This window comes from Nesoenas mayeri, assembly GCF_963082525.1.
Source record: "Nesoenas mayeri genome assembly, chromosome: W".
NCBI classification, from domain to species: domain Eukaryota; kingdom Metazoa; phylum Chordata; class Aves; order Columbiformes; family Columbidae; genus Nesoenas; species Nesoenas mayeri.
In genome coordinates, this window is record NC_137553.1 from 14,653,250 (window position 1) to 14,672,565 (window position 19,316).

Here is a 19,316-nt window from a genome sequence, read left to right on the forward strand (position 1 = left end):
GGAATCTTAGAAGTGATTACAGACTGGCCAGAAAGTAAAGACTTTGGGATGTCTCCAGATGAGGAGGAAGTAAAACGTGCTGAAGAAGCACCACCGTATAATACTCTTTCAGAGACTGATAAGCAGTATGCACTGTTCACAGATGGATCCTGTCGTCTTGTAGGAAAACATCGAAGGTGGAAAGCTGCTGTGTGGAGTCCCACACGACAAGTTACAGAAGCCACTGAAGGACAAGGTGAATCTAGTCAATTTGCAGAAGTGAAAGCCATCCAGCTGGCTTTGGACATTGCTGAACGAGAGAAGTGGCCAATACTTTATCTCTATACTGACTCATGGATGGTAGCAAATGCCTTGTGGGGGTGGCTACAGCAATGGAAGAAAAGTAACTGGCAGCGCAGAGGTAAACCCATTTGGGCTGCCACACTGTGGCAAGACATTGCTGCTCGGCTAGAGAGCCTGCCTGTGAAAGTTCGTCATGTAGATGCTCATGTGCCTAAAAGTCGAGCCACCGAGGAACATCTAAACAACCAACAAGCAGATCAAGCTGCTAAGATTAAAGTAGCTGAAGTGGACTTGGACTGGCAACAGAAAGGTGAACTTTTCCTAGCTCTATGGGCCCATGATGCTTCAGGGCATCAAGGTAGAGATGCAACATATAAATGGGCTCGCGATCGAGGGGTGGATTTAACTATGGACACTATTTCACAGGTTATTCATGAATGTGAAACTTGCGCCGAAATCAAACAAGCAAAACGGTTAAAGCCTGTATGGTATGGGGGGCGATGGTTAAAGTATAAGTATGGAGAAGCTTGGCAGATTGATTATATTACACTTCCACAAACACGTCAAGGTAAGCGTTATGTACTTACAATGGTGGAAGCAACCCCTGGATGGTTGGAAACATATGCTGTACCTCATGCTACAGCCCGAAATACTATCTTGGGCCTTGAAAAGCAAGTCCTTTGGCGACATGGTACGCCAGAAAGAATTGAATCAGACAATGGTACTCATTTCAAAAACAGTCTTATAGACAATTGGGCCAAAGAACATGGTATTGAGTAGGTATATCATATTCCATATCATGCACCAGCCTCTGGGAAAATTGAAAGGTACAATGGTTTGCTAAAAACTACACTAAAGGCACTTGGTGGTGGAACCTTTAAAAACTGGGATTCACATTTAGCAAAAGCCACTTGGTTGGTCAACACCAGGGGATCAACCAATCGAGCCGGGCCTGCCCAATCAGAAATTCTACGGACTGTAGAAGGAGATAAAGTCCCTGTAGTACACATGAAAAACATGTTAGGAAAGGCAGTCTGGGTTACTCCTGCCTCAGGCAAAGGCAAGCCCATTCGTGGGATTGTTTTTGCCCAGGGACCTGGCAGCACTTGGTGGGTGATGCTTAAGGATGGAGAAGTTCAGTGTGTACCTCAAGGGGATTTGAGCTTAGGTGAAAATATTCAGTACTGAACTGCATAATGTGAATTGTCGTACTAACAGTATTTAATAAGTGTCTTTCAGATCAAGACAGTGATGTTGAAACCAGAGCTAGCTTCTTCGAGTGGCGCCTGACAACTTCTCCGAAGTTGATGTCTTTAACCCACAAACAGTGGTCATGAAATGCACTTGTACCATTTTTCCTGCCCTGGGAAACTGTTGTGACAAAATGAACTTCTCAAGGATGGTCCACTGATTAAGATTAATTACTCCTGGGTATATATGTACATATGTGTATATATATATATAGTAGTAGTGATTAATTAGATTGTGTTGATAGATTGTATTGATAAGGTTAAGCATTCAGTGAATGGCATATTATAAGGGGTGGAATGTCCTGGTTTTGTTAAAAAACAAGTTTCTCTTTCAGTGAATTTTGCCTGTCAGCTAAAGCTTCATATTAACTGCATTTTCCTGGAGAACCAAACACATGTTTTGGTAAAACCTAGCAATGGAATGCAAACTTATTGATAAGCATGGATGGACATCTCGCGAGAGGGGCGACGAGGAACAACTGACCAACTGTGTATAACATTCCATTCACGTGAATACTTCATATAAAATGGGAGATCACGAGGATCTCGTCCCTTTTTCCCTTTTTTCCCTTTTTTCCCTTTTTTCCCTTTTTTCCCTATGGCCGACATTAGGAGAGGACCTTGCTAGTCGTCCTTGCGAACTGAGGCCTAGTGAGAGACTGAATCCAGCTCTGGTTGGCTGTGGAGTCTAATCCAGGACTTTGGGTGCCAGCTCTGCAGTTGCTGAGACTTTCAAGATTGGTTTTGTATATTTTGTATTATTTTCTCTATTCTTATTAGTAGCATTAGTAAAACATCTTTAATTTTTTCCAACTCTCTCCTCTCTGTCCTTCTTTTTCCCTCCCAATCGCCTCTCCTTAGTGGAAAGGGGGGAGAGGGAGGGGCAAAAGGGGGGAGTGGGGGGTGAGAGGGGGTTAACAATACATCTGCCAGGGTTTTATTGTCACCCCGCAATCTTAACCCTCGACAAGGCACAATAAGTTTCTGAAATCCTGAGGCAGTCAACGGATCTTGCATATCAAGCTATGAGAGGTGCCTGAAACCAACAAAGCAGCCAAATCATTTGCAACTATTAATCAGGATCCCAATGAGAATTACATGCAATTTATTGACCACCTTCAAGAGGCCATCAATAAGCAGGTTGAAAACTTAGAAGTTACAGAAGCACTAGCACTGAAATTAGCAGTAGAGAATGCTAATGTTTGCTATCAACATGTTATTTGTGAGTTTTACAGTACATATTATGTGATCCTGTGTATTGCCACTCTGAAAATCAAGCAGCTTGTCAGGAATATGAGTTAATTGTTTTACTGGTTGTTTTTAAGTGCGCCATAAAACCTTCTCCCTGCTTTTCCCACTCACGCTGCAAGGAGCCCTGTGCCTTCCTCCCCTTCTCCCCCTCCCCCCCTCCCTCCCTCTTGTCAAGGTTTTTACTTGCAAGATGGGGTCAGGAATAATTGTTTTCAGTTGTGTTCCTGAAAAATCAGTATTGGGAGGTGTTTTAAAACTTAGGAAAGCACTCGGAATTATAAGGAAGGAAGATCTTGTTAAATATTGAAATCAGTGTTGGCTGCTGTATAAGTTAAATGATTGGGAAAAGTGCCCGGAGAATAGAACCTTGAAGTATAACATTCTGTTGCGATTAATGTTGTTTTTAAGGTGAGAAGAGCCGGACAAAATAAATCTCTACAAGAAATCATTAAATCATTTCAGACGGTTTTACAGGCGGAATGGTTTGAACTTCAATAAGCTGAGAGAGAATTAACTGATAACACACAGGTCAGAAAACTTGTTAAAGTCTGCAAGATGCTTTCCTTATTAACCTGTTTTCTTTGTGGGTATCTGTTTAAGCATGTTGCAACTTTGGTAGGTCTTTGCTATATGATACGATAAGTTCACAGTCTGTTAAATCATGAGAAACCGTTGACTCAAAATGTGCATTTTGTGATAATACAGAAGATCATGAGTAATTTAGTTCTTTACTGCGTGAATGTGATGGTAAAATTTTGCATGTAGTAGCTGTTATTTTTCTCTCCAGCATGCTACCTTTATTCCAGCATTCAGACTTGCGCAACTCTGTGACAGGCTGTGTCTCATCTCGGTGTGCTGGATTTGGCTTTTCCGTATGCACACCATGTAAAGAATCCTGGTTTTGGAATAACAGCTGTAGCGCACCAGATGAGACACTTAAAAAAAAAAAACAACAAAAAACAACAACAACAAAAAACAAACAAACAAACAAACAAAAACAAAACAAAAACAAAACAACAACAAAACCCCCAAACAAACAAAAAACCAAACAAGAAACAAAAAAAAAAAACCACAAAAAAAACCCAACGTTGCGCAGTTCAGCTTGCTGCGGCGGGGTGGGGGGGGGCGGGTGCCAATTGGGCTCCAGCGTGCCCTGACCTATTTTGTCAGGGAGACCCAGACGTACCTCTGCCTGGCTGAGCAGTAAGCGGCCCAAAGGTGCAATGCAAAAATTGAGATATTGTCTTAAATTAGTGTAACTGTGATCCATCTGCATATTTGAACTTGGTGTTTGGTTTTCATATCTGAGCTCAGTATTTTAGTTTGCATATTCATATTTGGTACCAAAAGAATCTTGTTTGGGGAGATAATTACAAAATGGGAACCGGTTCCACTGCTAAAATTCCACCTTGCTCCCCCTTAGGATGCAGCCTTATGCATTAGAGTAATTGCTTATATTGTTATCTAATAATTTTGAGACCAGAATTTAAATTGTTAAACTCTGCATTGAAAAAAAAAAAAAACAAAAAAAAAAAAAAAAAACCAACCAAAAAAACACCTAAATGCTATGATAGATGTGAATTTGGAAGAGGTTGTATTTAAAAGTTGCTAGAATAGTCACTGATTTGGATCTAGGAAAATAGAATAATGGATTTATGTTTATTATACTGGTTTTTGACATCTGTAAATTGTAAAAGGCAAATGGAGCTAAGGAATGTAACTATTGCTGAGCTACTTTGAATTGCATATAAAGTGTGTTATGGTTGGAATGAAATGGGAAAACAAAAGAGCAAAATATCCCAGTCCTGTGTGCAGCTCATTGTAACTGAGGAGTCTGCCAGAGCCTCCCACTTTGTACCAGCCATTATGCCAGCTGCAGGACCTTGGTTATATCTAAAGTGCAGCAAGAAGAGAAAGAAAAAAAAAATAGAAAAACCTGGCTGCCCACTTTTAAAGTGGTGAAAGGGGGGTTCTCTCTCCCCCCCACTGCAGCGATGTAATACTGAATGGAACAGTCTGACGGTGAGGTTTAAAGGCATCCTTAGCAGACCCGTAGTTCTAATGAAACTGGAAAAATAAACCAAAAATTTGTTAATATACTTATTCTGTGGTAACTAGTTGGAAAACACTTCTTAGTAAATTCATCGTGATAGTTTTTGAGGTCATGGGAGAGAACGAAAGAAAGGCCACTTTTTGAGACCAATAAAATGCCAAATTTGGAACAAAGTTTTAATACATGAATTCTTACAGTTGCCAGAAAGTCCTATACCTCTCTTAGGTTAAGATTTGTTAAGTAAATTGTAAGCTCAAATAACGTTTTCTAAGAATTCTGTTTAGTTGCATGTCCTACAAGAAGCTGCTTGGATGGTACAGATCTGCTTGCTGCAAGTGAGAAATCTCCAAGAAAATTTTGAATGCTGTATTTCCACTAGTATTAACAGCCAATGTTTCGATAAAGCAAATACTACACTGACAGAACTTAAACAGGACTTCGATCCGGTAAGGGAAAACAATATCCAATAAATATGACAGCCAAAATGGAGTTAGAAACTTTGAGGAATAAATTTATGAGAACCTTACAGGCTGACTGCATTCAATTGGACTTGCAAATTTGTCTATATGTCTGTGGCTATTGTGGGACAGTATGATGAGAATGCTAACAGTCTGATATACCAATTGTCACTCTAATCAAGAAAATGCAGGGAATGAATTTAAGCCTTAATAGGCCATGATCCTTTTGTCATATATGTACCATTTGTGAAATTTAATTCTAATTTTTTTTATTTGTAATCTATGTCTTTGTAAATTGCACTAGCTGGTTTTCTTAACAACACAGCTTTTGGCATGCCTAAATATAAATTGCTGCAGAACCTGCAAGTCTTTAACATCAGGTCATGGGCCATACTTTCATTTGGTCTGATCCTACATACTTGCACAGTTTTTGTTGATGGTTCTGGGAAGTCTCATAAAGGTTTGGTGTGAAGATGACAATTGGCGTCATTCTGTAAAAATTATTGAAGGTTCAACCCAATTAGCAGAACTTGGCACAGCTTTACATTACTTAGAGCTTTTTAAGGAGGAACCTCTAAATTTGATTTGTGATTTTGAGTACGTAGTCAAGATCCAAGGCACATATCAGGTTCTGAACTTTGTTTGTTTGTTTGTTTGTTTAAAAAAAAAAAGGGAAGAAGTAGGGGAAACACCACAAAAACAATTGTCAAAAGCATTGTATGTGATGAAATACTTTGCAAGTATGACCCAAAACCATGCTAAATCAGAAAGAACCTACATTAGTTATGGTCAAATCACCAGTCAATTAAAAAGGCCTTATCAATTGATAACCTGGGGAAAAGGTTATGTTTGTGTCATTACAGGCCGAGGATTGAAGTGGATTCAACAAAGATTCAACGGATGCAGATGGACAGGAGGGAGATAAGTTGTGAGGACTGTTTCAGATGTAAACCATGGATCCTAATTCAGTGTTATAGATGCTCACAGACCTGGTGGTCTAGAAGCCCATTAGCAAGCAGGTGGTGTACCTTCTGTGGAGAATGGCAATTTGAACAATCAGCAGGAGATCCAAAAGGGTGATGTTATGATTAAATAGTCAATGCATAGATAAGGTAAAATTATGAGATATCCCTACCATAGTAATCTAAGTTTAGCAACTGATAAAGTTTTAGAAGGGATATTAAGGTTAAGCTACTGATCTTTTAAATAGGTTAAGATAACTTTTAAGATATTAATTCAGTTATTAGCATATGTTGATGGTATTAAGTATGTTACTCTATAAACTGCGCAGTTATAAATCTTTTAGGAATTTAAGAGAAAATATTGTATTAACTTGTCTGGTTATTTTGAATCTATTAAAATAGTGTGTTAATAAGGTTGTCATAGTAAGCAGGTAGTTGTTTGATCTTATTAAGTGAGGTTTAACTGCATTATATGTAATTGTAATTATGTTGTTAATCACGTGTTCTGTGTTGTAGTATATTTCAAAAATGATTCACCGTGCGGTTAAAGGGGCCTGACTAATTCAAGAACAGAAAGGGGGAACTGTGGAGGGGTTTTGATAGATAAAGATTTGTTGCTGAATTAGTCTGTCTGAAAGGAATCTCAAGGCCGCTTCGAGAAGCTGAGAACAGAATCTGCTGTGAGAAAGAGGGGCGTTCCTCAATCAGCGGTGTCCTGGCGTGGCGTGAATCATCGGACGTATCATCAGTGAGACTCCAGCGCATGGACAGCCCACGATACTCATTTAGCGAATCCATGCTTGGAGTGTGGACGCGTGATTAGAATATAGTTGCGTATATAAGGAGGCTTGTTTCTGTAATAAATGGCTCTGCGTGATTCACATTGAATCGGAATGCTGAGTCCTTTATCATTCCAACAGGGGCCTATGCGATCCTAATGAGGTTCAACAAGGCCAAGTGCAAGGTCTTGCACCTGTGTTGGGACAACCTCTGGTATCAATACACCCTGGGGGATGAAGGGATTGAGAGCAGCCCTGCCGAGAAGGACTTTGGGGGTACTGGTAGATGAGAGATTGAACATGAGCCAGCAATGTGCACTTGCAGCCCAGAAGGCAAATCATATATTGGGCTTCATCAAAAGGAGCGTGACCAGCAGGTCAAGGGAGCTGATTCTGCCCCTCTGCTCTGGTGAGACCCCCACCTGGAGTACTGCATTCAGCTCTGGAACCCTCAGTACAGGAAAGACATGGACATGTTGGAGAGGGTCCAGAGGAGGCTACCAAGATGATCAGAGGGCTGGAACACCTCTGTGACACAACTCTCCTGTGAGGACAGGCTGAGAGAGTTGGGGTTGTTCAGCCTGGAGAAGAGAAGGCTCTGGGGAGACCTTATTGTGGCCGTTCAGTACTTAAAAGGGGCCTGTAAGAAAGATGGCGACAGACTTTTTAGCAGGGCATGTTATGTACTAATTGACAGGAAGCTCAACATGAGCGAACAGTGTGCCCAGGTGGCCAAGAAGGCCAATGGAATCCTGTCCTGTATCAAAAATAGCGTGGTCAGCAGGACAAGGGAAGTGATCCTTCCCCTGTACTCTGCATTGCTATCATCCATGAGTTAGTATAGAGATAAAGTATTGGCCACTTCTCTCGTTCAGCAATGTCCAAAGCCAGCTGGATGGCTTTCACTTCTGCAAATTGACTAGATTCACATTGTCCTTCAGTGGCTTCTGTAACTTGTCGTGTGGGACTCCACACAGCAGCTTTCCACCTTCGATGTTTTCCTACAAGACGACAGGATCCATCTGTGAACAGTGCATACTGCTTATCAGTCTCTGAAAGAGTATTATACGGTGGTGCTTCTTCAGCACGTTTTACTTCCTCCTCATCTGGAGACATCCCAAAGTCTTTGCTTTCTGGCCAGTCTGTAATCACTTCTAAGATTCCTGGACGGTTGGGACTTCCAATTTGAGCTCGTTGCGTGATCATTGCAATCCATTTACTCCACGTAACTTCGGTTGCATGATGTGGAGAGGGAACCGTCCCTTTGAACATCCAGCTCAGCACCGGCAGTCGAGGTGCCAGGAGGAGCTGTGCTTCAGTACCAATCACTTCTGGAGTAGCTCAAACTCCTTCATATGCTGCCAGTATCTCTTTTTCAGCTGGAGTATAGTGGGCCTCAGATCCTTTGTATCCTCGACTCCAAAAACCTAAGGGTGGACCTTGGGTTTCTCCTGGTGCTTTCTGCCAGAGGCTCCAGGTAAGTCCATTATCTCCGGCTGCAGTGTAGAGCACATTTTTAACATCTAGTTCAGTCCAAATCGCTCCGAGGGCCACCGCATGAGTTATCTCACGCTTAATTTGTTCAAAGGCTTGTCGTTGTTCAGGGCCCCACTCAAATTGGTTCTTTTTACGAATCACTCGATAGAGAGGGCTCACAATCTGGCTGTAGTCAGGAATATGCATTCTCCAAAAACCTACAACACCCAAGAAAGTCTGTGTCTCCTTTTTATTAGTAGGTGGAGACAGTGCAGCAATTTTGTTGATCACATCCATTGGGATCTGACGACGGCCATCTTGCCATTTTATTCCTAAAAACTGGATCTCTCGTGCAGGTCCCTTGACCTTGCTTCGTTTTATGGCAAAACCAGCATCCAAAAGAATCTGAATTATTCTCTCACCTTTCTCGAAGACTTCTTTCGCTGTGTTGCCCCATACGATGATGTCATCAATATATTGCAAGTGTTCTGGAGCTTTACCTTGCTCCAGCGTGGTCTGGATCAGTCCATGGCAGATGGTAGGACTGTGTTTCCACCTCTGGGGCAAGCGATTCCACGTGTACTGGATGCCTCTCCAGGTGAAAGCAAACTGTGGCCTGCACTCTGCTGCTACAGGAATAGAGAAAAATGCATTAGCAATGTCAATTGTAGCATACCACTTAGCTGCCTTTGACTCCAGTTCAAATTGCAGTTCTAGCATGTCAGGCACAGCAGCACTCAGTGGTGGCGTAACTTCATTCAGGCCACGATAGTCCACAGTTAGTCTCCACTCGTCACTAGACTTACGCACTGGCCAGATTGGGCTGTTAAAAGGTGAGCGAGTCTTACTGATCACACCCTGGCTTTCCAATTGACGGATCAACTTCTGGATAGGAATCAAAGAGTCTCGATTGGTGCGATATTGCCGGCGATGCACTGTCGTGGTAGCAATTGGCACCTGCTGATCGTCAACCATCAGCAGTCCTACAACAGAAGGGTCATCTGAAAGACCAGGCAAATCAGACAGCTGTTCAATTTTCTCAGTGTCCACAGCTGCTATACCAAATGCTCACCTATACCCTTTTGGGTCCTTAAAATACCCTCTCTTGAGGTAGTCTATGCCAAGGATGCATGGAGCATCTGGACCAGTCACAATGGGATGCTTTTCCCAGTTTTTTCCAGTTAGGCTCATTTCAGCCTCTACAGCAGTCAGTTCCTGGGATCCCCCAGTCACTCCAACAATATTGATGGATTGAGTTCCTTTATAATTAGAAGGAATTATTGTGCACTGTGCACCAGTGTCCACTAAAGCTTTGTACTCCTGGGGGTGTGTTGTACCAGGCCATCGTATTTGTACAGTCCAATAAACTCTGTTATCCCTTTCCTCCACCTGGTTGGAGGCAGGGCACCTCTCATTTCTGTTTTGCACAGTCTCTGGGTGTGAATTAGAGGTTCCTTCAAGAGCATCAGAATCTCTTCTGCTCCTTTTGTAAACTGGAGCAGCCACCTTCCTAGGACTTTTTCCTTTGATCTCACGTACTCGTTCTTGAAGTTCTGAGGTAGGTCTCCCATGCCACTTATTCATGTTTTCTCCCTGCTCATGTAGGAAGAACCACAGTGAACCTCTTTTTGTGGGCTGCCTCTGTCCTCTCTCTCGAGATTGGAAACGCCTTTTCCTAACAGCTGAAACATAGGTTTGTGCAGGTCATGAATGGTATGTGTCTTCTCTGAGTTCTTTGATTTCTTGCAATAGCTTTTCAAACCGGTCATCAGATTTTTCACATAGTTTCTCTACGGCAGAGACACAAGCTCGTAGAGAACCAGCAAGGCTGTCCTCAAAGTCACGGAGCTGCTCAATCACTTCAGTAATATCTTGTCCACCTCTAGATGACCAGAGCATTCCTGCCAATGACTTCGCATATGCAGGTGATGCACTTTGTACAAATCTGCGCCACAGAGGTCGTGAACAATTGATTCTATCTGGGTCTGTTCCCTCTTGGCTGTTTGGTCCAAAATAGATGATCTCTCGCACAGCTAATTCTCTCAGGAACTGAATACCTTTCTCCATAGTATTCCATTTCCCTAACTTAGATATACAATCTTCCTTGTAGGGAAATTTTACTTTCATAGGTGCCAGGAGTCGGGTCCAGAGAGTAGTAGCGTTAGACTCTCTTGAAATTGCCCTATCAATGGTGGAATCTCTTGACAGAGATCCCAGCTGCCTGGCTTCACCACCTTCCAATTCAATTGTATCTGCCCCATTGTCCCAGCATCGGAGCAGCCAGGTTAAAATATTCTCGCCTTCACGACGACTAAAGTCTTTTCGCAGATCTCTCAGCTCACCTGGAGAAAAGGACCGAGTGGTGGTCACTTCATCTCCTCCCTGTCCTGATGGTGCCCCTTGGGTTGATGTTGGCCCTGTGCCATCATCTGCTGCACGGGTAGTCTTTCTAGTGACTTTCTTACAACCAGCTACTGATGCTGATATGGGTTTACCATCATTTGATTCATTTCCAGAGTCTGAATGACTGTCACAGTGATTACTATGGTTACAGCAGCAACAGTGCCCAATGTGTGAAGAAGAGGGGGCTGCCTTTAAGGCTGCAGAAGTAATGTTATCATCAGCGACCTTGGCAGAGGAACTCTGCGGAGGACTTGTAGCTTCAGCCTGCAAAGCCGCCGTTGGGGGGGCAGTGGCTGCTTTCGCTGTTTTGCTCTTTCTCGAGTGGCCAGGAGTGCTTTTTGCTAAAGCTTCCGAAGACGCATCACAAATCTCAGGACTAAAAAGAGACACAAACCTCCTGTTAAACGCCATTTCTCTTAACAGAAGCACAAACTGACACACATTCAGCAAATCAGAGAACACCATCACAGTTCTATCAAAACTCCAAGGATATTCAAAGCTCTCTAAAACATTTGCGAACTGTCCTAGCGAAAAAACGAAAGTATTGTTAGTCAGCCTTTCTAAAGATTCGCTCGACCAATTAGCGAACACAGAGCCGTACTGCTCTTTAATCTCTCCTGGAGGCTTTTCAAGATAAAGCAGAAGCGAGTAGAAATTCATTGGCGGCTGCAGTATAATGAAATAAACCAGTGACAAACCACACAACATCACCATGAGCATTGTCCAGTTCCTTGTTGTTATATAATGAATACTTCGATTTAAAAAGAAGGCCCAACACAGATATGGAATCAGTGAGCACAATGTAGAAAATAACTGATACAACTTATGCCATAACATCTTTAAATCAGTGTAATTCACTTTGCCTTAACACAACTAAATAATATCCGAAGCAAACAGGCGCGCGAGTATCACAACTCTATGAGTTGGCACCGTGCCAAGAAAATTGAAAGGTACGTCAGAGCAGTAGAAAAGCCAAAAATCTCCAGATTTACCCCTTTCTCTAGCCCCACGTTGGGCGCCAATTATCTGTCGAGGGTTAAGATTGCGGGGTGACAATAAAACCCTGGCAGATGTATTGTTAACCCCCTCTTTCCCCCCCACTTCCCCCTTTTACCCCTCCCTCTCCTCCCTTTCCACTAAGGAAAGGCGATTGGGAGGAAAAGAAGAACAGAGAGAAGAGAGTTGGAAAAAATTAAAAATGTTTTACTAATGCTACTAATAAGAATAGAGAAAATAATACAAAATATACAAAACCAATCTTGAAAGTCTCAGCAACTGCAGAGCCGGCACCCAAAGTCCTGGATTAGACTCCACAGCCAACCAGAGCTGGATTCAGTCTCTCACTAGGCCTCAGTTTGCAGGGACGACTAGCAAGGTCCTCTCCTAATGTCGGCCATAAGCAGAAGATAAAAAGGGACGAGATCCTCGTGATCTCCCACTTTTATGTGAAGTATTCACGTGAATGGAATGTTATACACAGTTGGTCAGTTTCTTGGTCACTTGTTTCTCGTCGCCCCTCTCGCGAGATGTCTATCCATGCTTATCAATAAGTTTGCATTCCATTGCTAGGTTTACCAAAACATGTGTCTGGTTCTCCAGGAAAATGCAGTTAATATGAAGGCTTTAGCTGACAGGCAAAATTCACTGAAAGAGAAACTTGTTTTTAACAAAACCAGGACAATAACTTACGCTATTTCTATGGATAAACAACATTTAATCCAATTCCTTGTATTCCTTAAATCCATGTTCATTAGAGCATAAGCAAAACAGCGCTGGGTGCACGGGGGATTTGCTCCACCCAACACGCACACCTTCTAACAATAAGAGGTGTGCTTAAATACAGTAAGGTATTACATTATCAGGAATTGGCTCAAGGAGCATGGACATGAGTCCACCGAGCAACTGTATGAGCAGAGCCCGTTCTAGTTGACATAAGTAGGCCTTATATTGCTTTACTAGTAGGCCGTGGGAAAAGGAGAAATGGAAAAGTACTGATTAAAGCAGGGTCAGCATCCCCTTGAAGAAGTGATAAACAACTTGAGAAAGTAGGAGTCAGAAGAGAGCAGAATGTGCATAGTTAGCTAACTGCAAGTAGATGGAGTAAGTGAATGTAACCTTTTAGTGCTTAGCCTATTAGATAGAGACAAGTATGCATTATTATGGTATTTGGTATAAATACGCGCTATCTCGGGCAATAAAGTTGAATCATGCTTTATCACTCACACTGGGTCGGCCTGCATGTTTTCCTCAGCCGCGTACTAGCATTACATATTCATAATAACCCCAGGAATGCCTATACATATTCATAACCTTTCCCTGCTTCTTATTAAAATGAGTCTCAGATAACCATTTTCATAGTCTCCTCCTTGACCCTCCCCTGTTGCGCCTGCGCAGTGTCACTTGGTGATTTTGAAGAGGGATCTTTGAGGGTCTTTGGATGAAGGCTCCTTCAGCTTTGTCACAGTGAACTTTTTACCTTTGGCTCATTATGATGAATTGGCTGGAACCCAAGCTGCCAAGTCGACTGAAATCAGACTGGCACCCCCTTTTTGCTGTAACTCTTAGCTATCTTGTCTCCTCAAGGTTACAACTGGTGCTGTAAAACTTCTTATCTCGGCATTCAAGGAGGTTCTTTTTTTTTCTTAACACAATTGGTTACATACAGCTCTAAACTAGATATTCATTATGTGGCTTAAAGTGTTAGTTTGTTAGTAGGCCCTTATTATGTGGTTGGTTAACTCTTAAAATGTTAGTTCCCTCTATCAATATAACTGCATAAACAAGTTTCATAGCTTTTTACATAGAACTTAATCACCTTTTCCTTTTTCCAGGTTCAGACCCCGTGCCTCATTTGGTTATATCTGTAAACATTAAACATTTCAGCACGAATCACAACTGCATTTCTCACAAATGGGTCTGTATACTAGGTAACAATCCCACCTTTAGGACAACAGAAGGGGGAAGGCAGGTGGCATGTGCAGTGCTCCTATGAATACAGCTCTCCCCCACACATAGGCCTCAGAAAGGGAGACTACATCCCGCACATAAAGATCCGTGTCTCAAGGGTGACTACAGTTCCCGCAGTACTAAACGCGCTCTTTTGTGGGCGTGGGGGAAGGGACGTAGTCATGGGGCGGACTACAACTCCCGGCAGTCCCTCAGATATCGTGCGTGTGTGCACAGCCCTAGCCCGGCCGTATTTCGCTGCTGTTGCCGTAGGTGTGTGTACGGAAGGGAGCAAGCGCACGCGGCGGTGAGGAGAGGGTGAGAATCCAGCTGCTGTTGTCGCTGTCAGCTTGGGCTCATGATTCCTATATGCCCGGTAGTTTCGTTCACCTATGGTAAGTAAGAGTAAAGAGAGAGAGGGAGGGAGGGGGAGAGAGGGAGGGAGGGAGAGAGAGAGAGGGGGGGGGGGAGAGAGAGAGGGGGGGGGGGGGGAGAGGAGAGGAGAGGAGAGAAAGAGGGGGGGGTGGAGAGGAGAGAAAGAGGGGGGGGTGGAGAGGAGAGAAAGAGGGGGGGGTGGAGAGGAGAGAAAGAGGGGGGGGTGGAGAGGAGAGAAAGAGGGGGGAGTGGAGAGGAGAGAAAGAGGGGGGGGGAGAGGAGAGAAAGAGGGGGGGGGAGAGGAGAGAAAGAGGCGGGGGGGGAGAGGAGAGAAAGGGGGGGGGAGAGGAGAGAAAGGGGGGGGGAGGGGAGAGAAAGGGGGGGGAGGGGAGAGAAAGGGGGGGGGAGGGGAGAGAAAGGGGGGGGGAGGGGAGAAAGAGGAGGGGGTGAAGAGGGGAGAAGGAGGAGGGGGGGAAGAGGGGAGAAGGAGGAGGGGGGGAAGAGGGGAGAAGGAGGAGGGGGGGAAGAGGGGAGAAGGAGGGGGGGGGAAGAGGGGAGAAGGGGGGGGAAAGAGGGGAGAGGGGGAGGAAAAAAGAGGGGAGAAGGGGGGGGGGAAGAGGGGAGAAGGGGGGGGGGAAAGAGGGGAGAAGGGGGGGGGGAAAAGAGGGGAGAAGGGGGGGGGGAAAAGAGGGGAGAAGGGGGGGGGGAAAAGAGGGGAGAAGGGGGGGGGGGAAAGAGGGGAGAAGGGGGGGGGGGAAAGAGGGGAGGAGAGAAAGAGGAGGGGCGGGAGGAGAAGGAGGAGAAAGAGGGGAGGAAGCGGGGGGGGGAAATGCTACCCGACCCGCGCGCGGGGCGGGGGAAATGGGGAAGGGGGCTCCTTAGGCGGCATGTCTGACCTGGCGCTCGTGCGCTCTTTCTGTCTTTCGTCTGTCTGTTTCCTTCATTTTCTCCTTTTCCGTTCTCCTGCTGGGCCTCCTGTTATGGCCCTGACTACCACCGCTGTCTCTTGGTTATCATCGCCACAGTACCCAGCCGGCTGGGAGAAGATGCCAAAATGTCCACTGGCAACTACTTTGGTTTCACCCATAGTGGGGCTGCTGCCCAGTATAGGTAACCGCTGCGACCCCTCCCTGCTCTGCCCCGCCCCTCCTCTCCCTCTGTCCAGTGCCAGAGCCACCTCTCCCCTCGCCTCCGGTCCTGTGTCCCTGACTGGGATCTTCCTGCCCCCTCGGGGTTAAGTGCTGAGGACTGTTCCCATCCCCCGCTCCGTGTGGGGGCCTTTTCTGCACCCAGCTCTTCTGGGAGGGTTGTGCTTGGGACCCTCCTGCTTGTCTGCTGTGCTGTGTTTTCATATTCTCCTGGTTGGGGTCTCCCTGTATCCCCAGTGGTGTGAGGGTGGGGAGGTGGAGCTGGGCACCACGGAGGAGGAGAATCAGCGGCAGCATCAGGTCCTGAGGCCCTTAAATTAAAATGGTCACTTGCCGTCAACAACATCAGTGAGTTACTGTCCCCGGGCCCTTCAGCTTCAGGGACGATGGGGCTTGCTCCTCAAGTTTTTGCCCTACTCCTGTGTGTGTGGGAGGACAGAATGCTTTTTAACATAGGTTAAAATAATACCAACCCAACCTATGGGAGATTGGATGGATAAAATACAGGAAGACTGTCTCATACATATGGGGGAAAATATAGGGGACTGTCTAATTCCACTGAAGCAATGTTATAATTAATGTCTCTCAGAAATTAGTAAAGGTACTTTCAGGGCCAAGCAGCTTTTTAAGAGATTTCCTACTTGGATATTTAAGACCAGGAGCAGGTGTTATAGTGGAGCTCAGGTACCTGTAACTGTACATCTTGGATAGACATACTCCCTTAAATCTTTGTATCTTTGTACTTGTGCATCCAAATTGTGTATCAGAGTGTTAAAAAGTAATTGGTAGCATCTGTTATCTCCCTTTTACTTAATTTGGCAGAAAACTGATGTAGTCGGGAACGTCTTAACATATTTGGCTTGTATTGGAGTAGCACCTTGAAGCCCACATTTGATTCTACATTATTAGCTTCATAAATCTGTAATTAAGACCTGCCTTGACTCCGGAGTCCTTGGTTAATGGGAAAATCAGAAGAATAAAGCAAATATATGAGAGGTTATTAAGAAATGAATTCAGGTCTGTGCTACTGTTAACTAGCTAATCAAAACTGCATAGCTGACAGTTTTAGGAATGTACAGTTTTATGGGGATCTTGGAATGACTCCAAATCTATTCTTTCTATTTGTTCTTTCCTGGAAATGGATGTAAAGTGCATTAATTTTAATTTAAAGTATAATAGTTTGAGAGAATTAACTTCAGCCTGTCTTCTTGTTATTTTAAGATTAGGTGCTCACAGTATGTTTGTTTTACTTGACAGTTATAGTGAAATTTGAAACTGGGTTGTCATGGGAGATAAAGGAGTTTCTAAGTAGCATAAAGGAATATTTTATTTTGTAAGTAAATAATCTTTGATAATAAACTTTTGTGAATCAGTAAAAGACTCTGCATCCTATAAATGGTTTGTATATTTATCACATCTGAAAGTGAAGAGATCCAGCAATCAGTGTTAAAGCAGTCCTTTCATAAGAATGAAATTTATATTTTGAGCAGAAAACACAGGATTTGCTGAAAATGTCTAAAAATGAGCTCACCTTTATGAAGCAGATTTGGCAGGTCCTTAGTAGCTTGTTTATTGAGTACTACAAAATATATATTCTAGTTCAGTATATTTGAGAAAGAGATGGTGGTGGCAGGGGAAGATAATAAAAGAGATAATATTGCAACAAGTCCTCCAAGATTGTTATCAGTATTCAAAGTAACAGTTTGTAAAATAACAAAATTCCTGTGTCATTAGAAACTAGGATAATAGAGAATACAAATGTATGTTTATCTGCATAGTTAATACATAGGTGAGACTCATAAGTCTATTAAAAAAAAAAAAAAATCTGTCCACAGAACTAATTCATGGATTTTTAAAAAGTTGCTTAAAACAGAAAATTGTTTTAGGAGGGCAAATCAGGCACTTGAAACTGAAGGCATTAGTTTTTTTATATATGCCATTTAGAAGTCCCAATGCTGTAGTTTTTATAGCAAGTAACAGAAACTTTCATAATGAACACATTATTAGTCATATTTTTGGGGGTTTTCTCTTGACAAAATGGCTGTCAAAAATTCTGATGCACTGGGATAACTTTAGGCTTCAACTTTAAAGGAATCTCAATCAGTGCTCCCTAATAATAAAATATAGACTCCTGTTGATTTCAGCACTTCAGCTAAGTGCAAAAAATCTGTGCAATTCTTTTTAGGATATAGGTCTTTATTGGAATATCTCAAAGTATGAAACTTAAACCTTTAGCTGGAGACATGCAGAAGAAAAAAAAAATAAATACAACTTTGCATCAGAAAGAAGAGAGCCTAAATATAAATAGTTCCTGATAAATAATTTAAAAGGAGCAAGATCTGCTATACTAATTAAATATTTGAAAGATGTGTGTAGTGAAGGTTTTCTGTATTAAATTCTAGACTTGTTGTAGACCAGTATAAACCCTGTTGGAATTCCAATTTCTCAAAATGACAATATTCTAATTTGCATTAATAGTAGTTGTGAACACACGCAGGTCACAAGAATGCAATTGCAAAGAGCAAGTTTTATTTTAGTTACCTCCCTACCAGGGGATCTCCAAAGAAGCACCTAAGCTCCTGGGCAGAGGTGACAAAAGTGAGGATGCATGTGCTGCAGAATTCATCCCTGGTAGAAGATCACTGGGCCTACTGCGCTTGCCTGTATTTCAAGGCTTCAAGCAGGCGCAGCCTTTCGCTTTCTCACAGCAAAGCAGGAATCTCAGGCATAGCGATAAGGTGTCCTAGAGTTTCTCACAGACCTATGTTATCTAACATAGAGGTTCTACTTGTCAAGCATACAAGGTCAGTAAAACAATTAGTGTGATGTGCTTTTTCTACACCACAGCTGCAGCCACTTGAGTGTATTTACAATGAGCCTCCTTGCCATTCTTGTGCAATACTCATACAGTAGTGAAGGGACTATGTATTAGATCTATTGGATTCAAGGAAATAGCTTCTTAAAATCAACAATTGAAAAGATTACAAAGCTGTTATTGGCATAGAAATCACTGTGATTCTATTTTATGTGTGGCCATGGTGAATCATTTAAATATTCCCTCATCTTTCATATGAAGGATAAATTAAAATTTATCCAAGGAATATAGTCTTAACATTAAATACTGATATTTGAAGCAGTTATAAAGGCCAGATTAGTAGCTGCTCAGATGTTAGGTCCTGGATTTGGGAAATTCATGGGTAGTGGGTGCAGGATTCAATAATGTATTTAGTGTTGTAACAGTGTAAGCAGTATAGTTCCCTGAATTGACTGGATGAGAAAGGGAATAGATGTCTGTTTTTATTAGTTCATAAATACTAGTTTTCATAAAATACATTTGAAATCTTAACTCATTTCATAGTTAATCAAAAGGCAGCAAAAGAGTTAAGTGGCCTTTAAACTTGTAAATAATGGATTAGAAGCATTCTTTTTCCTTTTAGTGTTGTCACTGCATAAAATTTCCTGCTGCCCTGCTCATTCAGAATTTTTTGTGTGCACTACCCAGTAATAACATCATGACTTAATGAGAGAAGCATTAGATTTATGAAAATACCAATACAGGAAATGTCTCTGAATACTGCAGTACCTTTGTATTTTGTGGTAGTGGTTGTATTGGGGCCTAAGGTTATAAACCTGCAAGCAATGGAAAACTCATCTGTTACTTATTTAAGTAACTGTATTAATCCATCTGTTTAGGAGCCTGAAATAAATGTGGAATTTGGTGATACTAGTCCTCTTTACTTTGTATGTGTGTGCTCTGTAGGCCACCTGAACCACTGTGTGTTTGTTAAATTTGAAATGAGCAAGCTAATATTGGCTTGTCTTTCATGTGTTAGAGTTCTTGGTTCAGGGCTGGAGAAGAGGCATAGTTATGCTTTTATTTTCAAGTTGGCTGCCTGAAATGTGGGGATGCTGGTGGAGCAGTAGAGATGTTGA

The 19,316-nt window shown here is 42.8% G+C and overlaps 1 protein-coding gene across 1 annotated transcript in view; it reads left to right on the forward strand.

Moving 5' to 3' along the window:
* Positions 1-14,116: 14,116 nt before the first annotated feature.
* The window catches only part of LOC308051373 (zinc finger RNA-binding protein-like), a 65,605-nt gene continuing 60,405 nt past the window's right edge, over positions 14,117-19,316 (forward strand). Inside the window, exons 1-2 of the mRNA XM_080361770.1 lie at positions 14,117-14,255; positions 15,261-15,345. Coding sequence (XP_080217896.1) covers positions 14,219-14,255; positions 15,261-15,345 — 122 coding nt within the window. The 5' untranslated portion in view covers positions 14,117-14,218. The remainder of the gene's footprint in view (positions 14,256-15,260; positions 15,346-19,316) is intronic.